Source organism: Trematomus bernacchii, unplaced genomic scaffold (genome assembly GCF_902827165.1).
Source record: "Trematomus bernacchii unplaced genomic scaffold, fTreBer1.1, whole genome shotgun sequence".
Taxonomy (NCBI): domain Eukaryota; kingdom Metazoa; phylum Chordata; class Actinopteri; order Perciformes; family Nototheniidae; genus Trematomus; species Trematomus bernacchii.
The window spans coordinates 6,908,551-6,916,905 of record NW_022987689.1 but is presented as its reverse complement, the minus strand read 5'-3'; the positions used below and the strand labels follow the sequence as shown (position 1 = coordinate 6,916,905).

At 41.2% G+C, this 8,355-nt stretch overlaps 1 protein-coding gene across 1 annotated transcript in view; it reads left to right on the top strand.

Moving 5' to 3' along the window:
- The window catches only part of onecut3b (one cut homeobox 3b), a 12,259-nt gene extending 3,904 nt beyond the window's left edge, over positions 1 to 8,355 (top strand). Inside the window, exon 2 of the mRNA XM_034137579.1 lies at positions 8,000 to 8,355. Coding sequence (XP_033993470.1) covers positions 8,000 to 8,355 — 356 coding nt within the window. The remainder of the gene's footprint in view (positions 1 to 7,999) is intronic.

Here is an 8,355-nt window from a genome sequence, read left to right as displayed (position 1 = left end):
AGATAGATAGATAGATAGGTAGATGGATACACACTGTAGATGGATAGATAGATAGAAAGATGGGTAGATAAATAGCTGAGGATTAGTGGCTGAGGCTGTGAGTGTCATTAATAGTGTAGTTCTGTCCTTTCAGTGTTTGCCTGGCTTTGCACATAGGAGATCAATAAGGCCGTTTCCCCTTCCCAACCCCCTTCTCTCCCACTCCCTGGTGCTCTCCCTCTCTGTTTTTCTTTCTCTGTCTCTCCCTCTCTGCAGCTTATGACAATAATATCGCTTATTTTCCCCTGGTTAACCTGGCAACAGGCAGGCAGGTTGTTTGGCTTCAGTAGATCTGCGCCACAGAACAAAACAAAACAAAAAGATCATGACTGGACTGGAGGATGAACGAGAGCTGTTTCATAAAGTCAAACAATGCACACAGCCATTTTCCACTCTCCCTGCTCGCCCATCTTTTCATGCCCATCAAACTTGCCTGTGGCATGAAAGATTTATAGCAGTCTGCTGTTTCTCATATTTTCTGAAGAGTCTGAATGGACTAATTTGGGATGTACAAAACTTCATTCGGCCCAGGTTAAGTGCAAAAGCGAGAAAAGCAAATCTGACATATGGAAAAAGAGCCTGGAGATGCCATTGATTGAGTGAGGGCAGGCAGGTTTTGGCTTTGTGTGAACAGCCAGATAGAGGCAGGGTATAGTGAAAGGATCAATACCGACCTTAATAATTGATAAGTATAAGGGAGACGGAGGGGAGAGGGGAAGAAAGAGAGAGGCAGAGAGCGGTGGTGTAAGCGCTTGTAACAGCATCTTCTAGGTAAGCAAAGTCAAATCTGTGGTTAACAGCTAAGGACCACACACCTAAACACCACGGCAGGGAGTGTGTTAGTGGTTTTCAAGAACGCTGTTTACATCCCAAAACATCCTGTGTGGAATATCAACAGCTCAGATCTGACACCAAGGATGGTGTGGACTCCTAGTGCTAAAAAACACATATTTATGAGGCTGGAAAAGGAAGCCTCTCTGAGCATTTATAACAAAAGAACTGCAATATTTGCAGTGAAATCAGGAAGGCTGCTGTTTGACCACAAACATAAAAGATCAGAGCTTAAGAGCCTCTTACAGTAGACAAAGAGCATCAGAGCGTCCAGTTGCCTATCGAGTCGTAGTAATGAGTGCTTTCTGCTCATGTCAGCGAAACCTCAAAGCAATCCAAGGTTGTGATGTCATTTGATTTTAAAGGTTGCAATGCTTTATGGGGTTTGTAATGCGCCTTTATGGAGGCATGCAAGCACATTTCACCCGTCGTGTGCGTCTGTGAGCGTGTGTTTCTGTGTGAGTGCTTCCACATATGTGTGTGTGACTGGGTTATAGAGTGTGTCTGCACTATACATTGTTCAGGCTTATCTGACTCACTCTGAATCGGTATTGATTTCCTCTCCTCTGCTCTCTTCGGCTCTCTCTCTCCCTCCCTGCCTTCCTCCTTCCTCCCCCTTCTCTCTCTTCTGGCTCTGTACCAGCATCAGCAAAGCAGATCCTTTGACTTTCACCCTTATTTCATTTCTGCTCTCTGGTCATCTCTCTCTGTCAGAGACAGGACTCATTTTGGAACACCGGAGTGAAATATTTTGACACTCAGTATGAATGATAATGAATGTGTCCAGACTTAGGAAGACTCTGCAATATTAATAACACAGTCACAAAAACGTTATACAACACAAATCCAAAGCCACCTTTTTTTAATTACCTGATGAACTGATGAGGTTAGATGTTTGTGGTTATTATGATCGATCCTCCCATTATTTCAACCCCATCAAACTAGAATAGAAGAATAGAATATAATGTTTGTATTTCTTTGGCATGATGCAGATCAGCAGCACAAAGTTTGATAGTGGTCGTCTATAATGAGACTAGGTGACACAAATATATAAACACAACCCTCCACCTTTTTTTGAGTAGCTTTTGCATTATTTTCTTCTGATACATTTTAACACACATATGTCAACAGGGAGAGAATACTGTTTTTTGGATCACGCAACTCTTAATCTAGAATCTAATTTGTAGTTATTTAGTCATTTGAGGCACAGTCTTACTTTATTGAGTGGTTCTAAAAGTGCAACTTTTGAAAAGTCAGGGTTAAATTACAACTTTACAAATTCAACTTTAATATCCCTAAGGAATACAATATTTAAAAAAAAACCTGTTTCAACATTAGTCTCCCTACAGCTCTTTCTGATTTGTGTGTGAGTGTGTGTGTGTGTGTGTGTGTGTGTGTGTGTGTGTGTGTGTGTGTGTGTGTGTGTGTGTGTGTGTGTGTGTGTGTGTGTGTGTGTGTGTGTGTGTGTGTGTGTGTGTGTGTGTGTGTGTGTGTGTGTTTGAGAAAGAAAGAGGGAGAGAGAGTGAGAGGGAAAGTGTGTGGATGAGTGTTTATAATGAGGGTTAAATCTGAGCAGAGACTTTATCAGTTACTTAAATTCCCATTTAGCGAATGTAATTGTTTTGATTTGCCCGGCAGGAGAAACGTACACAGGCTTTCTTATATTAAGTTAATTCTCAATACATTTCCAGCTAACTGATAACCGGTGTATCTCAAAAAGTGTTAGCTTTATATTCTACAATATTACACTATTAATCATAATTTAAATCAATATATCGATATAGCAGGCCGCACACGTTTTAGTATTTTAGAGCAAAGCACTCCTTCTTATCAAATAAAAAAATGAACTGTTGAAACGCTTGCGATAATAAAAGGGAAAATAAACTACATCCGGGCAATTCAAAGCGTGTTTGAGGCTTCAATCAAACACATTCTCCCCTAAAATAATAATTGAATTTGAATCGGTCAAATTGTTATTTGCCTTATGTCTTTTTTTGGAAATATTATAAGTTTCTAAGATAATAATAATAATAATAAAGGTGTCTAAGTTTTTCGGAATGCTGAAGATATTTATTTTCTCTTCCTTCTCGGGAGTTCGTTTTTAGTTTCACCGAGAACTCGTTTTGTATTAAGCAGCAAATGTTTAAAGCTGTGCTCTCTTGATTCAATTGGCCCATTTATTCTGAGCTGTTTTGGAGTAAATAAAGTGACCGTTTAGTTGTAGGGGAAGAGGAGAGGCATTAAACACGGTTTATAGACTAAAAGCCGATAGCTGATAGGCTTTAAAGCTGCCGATCACTCGTCTCAACAGGACAACACAGGCTTTACATTGACAAATAAACGAAAGCTTTCAAATAATCCAATCCTAATCAATTGGGAGTCTTTTTTTAAAGACGGTTTGGTTTTGTTTCACCGCTGCTGCATGTGTTAATGCGGGTGGGGGTAATGGCGTTTTCCTTTTCCCAGCAATGAATAGGCCTATAATATGATCAATATAATCAATAAGCGTACATCTGAGAGGTGTGACAGAGAGTGATTGACGCCAAACTGTTTCTCGCTTGCAGTAGTCCGTCCAGGGCGGGAGAGGGCCCGTCTCTCCGGACACAAAGCCCGGTCTCATCCGTCCGTCCAGGCGCCGAGTAGCAGCAGCACGGTGCGGTTAGTTCACCGTCTGCCCCCTCATGCCCCATCTACACACACACATATACACACATACACACGCACACACACGCACAGACTTACACACATATATACACACACACATATATATATATACACACACACACACACACACACGCACACACACACACACACTCTGTTACACTTAGTCACAAACATGCCTTTTTCATCTCATCACAGCACAGGATTTAGATAGATAGATGGATATATGGCCTTTTAAATATGACTCACATTCACTTATTGGCTTGCAACAACAAAGCTGTCATCTGAGAATATCATGTCACTCCTGCATATTTAACATTTCAGGCAGTGTCTTTAGTCCAAATGCTATTGTTAGCCTGGATGCATGATCACTTCTCTTGGCTGTTTGAGCGTCACTGTGCAGAATGATGCATGCACAGCGTTTAACACAGGTTTGTCTGTGTTCACCTGAGCCAATTGCTGGTCAAAATGCAATTTATTCCATTGTGGTCTTGACTTTTAAAGCCTCCTGTCCACCTAAAGTTAAATAGATTTTCAGTGATGTATGGGAGAAAGCTTGTGTCTTGTGCCAATTCAAATATTGTGTGTGAAGGAGAACTATGACATTTCCAGAGTTTTAAATGGGAAGTGGTACTTATTTGATGGAAAAACACATCTGACACTTTGTATTTGTGCATGTGTTATCAAGAAGGGAACGTTTAAAGAAATTGACTGAATATCACAGATTGTTGTCCAATACAGTAGTTGTTGTCAGCCAGCTCCCTCTTAGCTGTACTGTAGCTTCATGGCTGTCACATCCTGCAATATAACAAACAAAAGTCAACCATCATCCAAACTGCTCTTCCCATCTTCATGTATAAGTGCAGTCTTATGGCAAACAGCAACCACTTAAGTGAGAGCAGCTCTTACTGTAAAGGAGGCACGAGGACAGCTTAACATGCTGCACATCCAGCATTTTGATATTGGGATCAGGAAGAGTTTGGCATTAAGCAAATTACCTTATAGCATCATTGACACCAGGACAAATGAAATAGACGACACAAGCAAGGCGCCACTTGAGACTGCTGAGCCTTGTCTCTTCAGAAAAGCCCATTTGGTAAAGAGGCAACTGAAGATAGCCTAACACTGAGGTTCTGGTCTCAAGAGAGGCCGTTTTAATGAGCAGCTCCCTCTCTACTTTCCCTGTGGTCCTATTCATTGCTTTGGAAAGGATGTTCAGGGGTCTCATTTGAGATGGATCTATTGATTATCTGAAATATGTATTGAGCAGGCCTGGTGCTAACTCCTCGGCTCCACTTGTTTGCTCTGCAGGCCTCGGAGCTGCAGAGAGGAGCTGATGGAGGAGAACCAGAGTGGTGTTGGCATTGTAAAATGGGCGGTAGCACAAGTTGTTGGAAAACAGGCATTACATATTAAATTATCACTATATTAGCACTAGCATTCAGTCATTACATTAGGGAGTATTGAGTTTGGTTTGAGACAGCACTTAGAGAGCCGCGAGGAGATTCTGGCATGGCTGGGCCTGAACCAATTGAATAAACGTTCCGTGAAATGGTTCTGAAGTGAGGATCAATCAATATGGGGGCTATCAATCTGAGGGCAAATTAAAACAATTGAGAAAAAACAACAAGAGGGAAACAGTTGAAGAAGTCCAGGAGGGTTCTGTGGTGCAGGGACAAACATATAACCTCCTCTGCTCAGGGAAATATCTTAATTATGCTTTGCTTGCAGTAAAAGCAAGAACAATGGCAATTCAAACACATGCACGCTCACACACAGCCATGCATACACATGTGCACATTCATATTGATCCCCCCCCCCCCCCCCCCCCCCCCCCACAGTCAAATCAGTTTACTGCTGTTGTCTAAACCTGCTGTAAAGTCATCAATCATTTGCATACACCTCCACACTGCAGCCAGCTCTCCCTCCTTTCCTCCCCCTCACCCTCTTTTCTTTTCTCCCCATCCTCTCCCATTTGCACAAAACTAGAAGGGATATCATCCTCACTTTTGTTTATTTGCTTCACTTACACCATGCACACCACATCTCATGCACGCCTCACACTATGTATAAAATAATAATAATGACGTATTATGATGGGAGACATTCCTTTGTCCTCAGCTCTCACACTGGATGACTGCCACCCTTTTTCTGCCACATCTCCTTTGTTCTTCCACAGATAAACAATTTATTCTCCATCTGTCTGTCACTAAGCGCGCTCCCGGGTATACTCCCCAATGCGAGGCAGTGCACGCACCACACACACGCACACACACACCTCGGTCTCGCGGATCGATGGGGATCGATCGGGTGGGGAAGGGAGCCCTGATTACTGGACCACGTGTTCAGGAGAAAACCGCGGAAAATCGATCATTGCAGCTTTTTAGGGCAGCAGAACAGAACAGACTCCCTTCAGTCTCCACAGCTACAGCAGGCACGGAGCACCGCTTCTTTGTCAGCATTTCACATCCCGCTCCTCCAGTTTCAACATCACACACAATGAAAACTATTTATCCTCCATAATCTTTTTTCTTTTTATTAACCCTCCTGTCGTGTTCGTTTCTTCCCTCCTTATCGTTGGTGTTCCAGTTCAGAATGTCTTACATTAACAAAAAAAACATGAATCATCGCCACATTTTATTTATCACCATTTTAAACAGTAAACAATGTCTACAGGAATAGTAGAAAATACAATGAATAGACATTAAGATTGGACGATTTGTGAGTGTGTAGCTATTTGATGGATGAACATAATCTACCCATTCATTTTCTATGGTAGTCATTTTGAACCAGGAACACAATAGATTTTACAAAGTTGACTTAACAACTCTCAAAATGTAATTAAAGTGGTGATTAGCAGTTTGACATGTTCAAATTTAAAACACAATATTTATGATTGATGAAAGTACATCGGTCAGATTTGATAGGAGGGTTATCCGAACTGTACAATTAGACCAGGAGAATAAAGTAATGATCATGTTCCCACAGAAGACTAACTCGTCATCAACCAACATGAAGCAAATTAACTTTGAAGGTCAATCCTAGTGTTTTTTTATGCCTGTTTTAGCCCATTAACAACGAACTCACTGCTCAGCCCACTTTGCATTACTGATGACCGTTTTCAAAGCTTCTGTGAGTTTTTAGATTGATTTCCTATCCTCCCGGCGGCCACTGGTTTCACTTCATTTCACTGCACTTTGATAATCAACTTGTAGAGATTTGAAACTTGCTTGAAACAGGGAATCCATCCCGATAAACAATTATTCGCATTGATGTTTTTGTTTTGTTATTGTCACGTTTTAGCTATACTGCAGATGTAAGCAGGGGTCGTTAAACCATTGGTTCTTCTTATGTTTATTTACGCATAAAGAAAAAGATATATCATTTATAATTTGCAAGGGACTGTACATTTGCCAGAAAATCCTGCAATGGCTGGAAAAGTGCTATTGTACAGTTATGTAACATACACAATTTTTAGATAATTATCTTATTCTAAACACATTATAGAGACAGGGTTTAGCAAAGTACTGTTTCAGAAATATATTAAAGAATAGTTGGACATCTGAGTGTCGATAGCTTTTGGAAACAAACTATGTGTATATAGCCTAAATAAGTAGTACATGATCGTCGTTTGTATCTTAACTTTTGAACACACCAACAGGAAGAGTTTCAGAAAGAAGAATTGATAATTAAATTTGACTAAAACACAAGGATACTGTAAGCTTTCAAGCAAGTTTCAGATCTTCTCAAGTTGATTGTCATACAAGTATGAAATAAATGGAAAACAAAGGAAGCATAAGGTTAGAAATCAATGTGAAAACGTTTAGAGTACTTTGGCAAATAAGAAAAATATAATACATACACAATTGTTAAGGCTGGAACTTACATAAGTCAGGGTAATGGCCATTAAAAGATCCCAAGGGGAGGTATGGTATACTCGCAGCAGATGTCTCCTTTTTTACTTGGAGAATTTGAAAGTCTGAGAGAATTTTTTATTTAGTTTTAATGACCACGGACGACTCACTTTCTCATCATTATTATACTTTCTGACTTTGTATCATAGCATGTCATTTAGGGAGGGGGCAATGTTATTAACTCAAAATGTGATACTGTGTACCTGTAGGCCGACCATATTCACGAGTACATTTTAGGGAGACAACACATTCAAAGATCACATTACAACACACAGGCCCCACTGAAACATGCATGCACAAAACAATTGCATTTTACCATTTATAACCCTTTTTCACCATCTACTTTTTCCATAGGCCATTTTATTTGACATGTCTTAAACCATTTTGCATTTCCCTTTATGTCCTCACTTCTTGTCTCATGAATTCCAATCTTGTTGCACATTTTTGAAATATTTTGCATTCAAGTCTAAATTTTGTATAACATTAAAGGACCATAGACTCTTTTTAATACTAAAAGTCCTTCATGTGTTCTCTCCACCCCTTCCTCTCTCCAGCATGTAAACGTAAGGAGGAGGACCGAGGACGAGAGCGCAACCAGGTGCCAAAGAAGCAGCGACTGGTCTTCACAGACCTGCAGCGTCGCACCTTGGTAGCCATCTTCAGAGAGAACCGCCGCCCCTCCAAAGAGATGCAGATCACCATCTCACAGCAGCTCGGCCTGGAGCTCACCACCGTCTCCAACTTCTTCATGAATGCCCGCCGCCGCTCCACGGACCGCTGGGACTCGGAGGAGCTCGGTCACGGGGTGCGCGGCCACGTCCACACTCCTCATGGAAACAACAACAACAACAACAACTCCTCACCGATCCAACCCGGCACCTCCTCTGCGGGGACTTTCTCCAAGGACTGA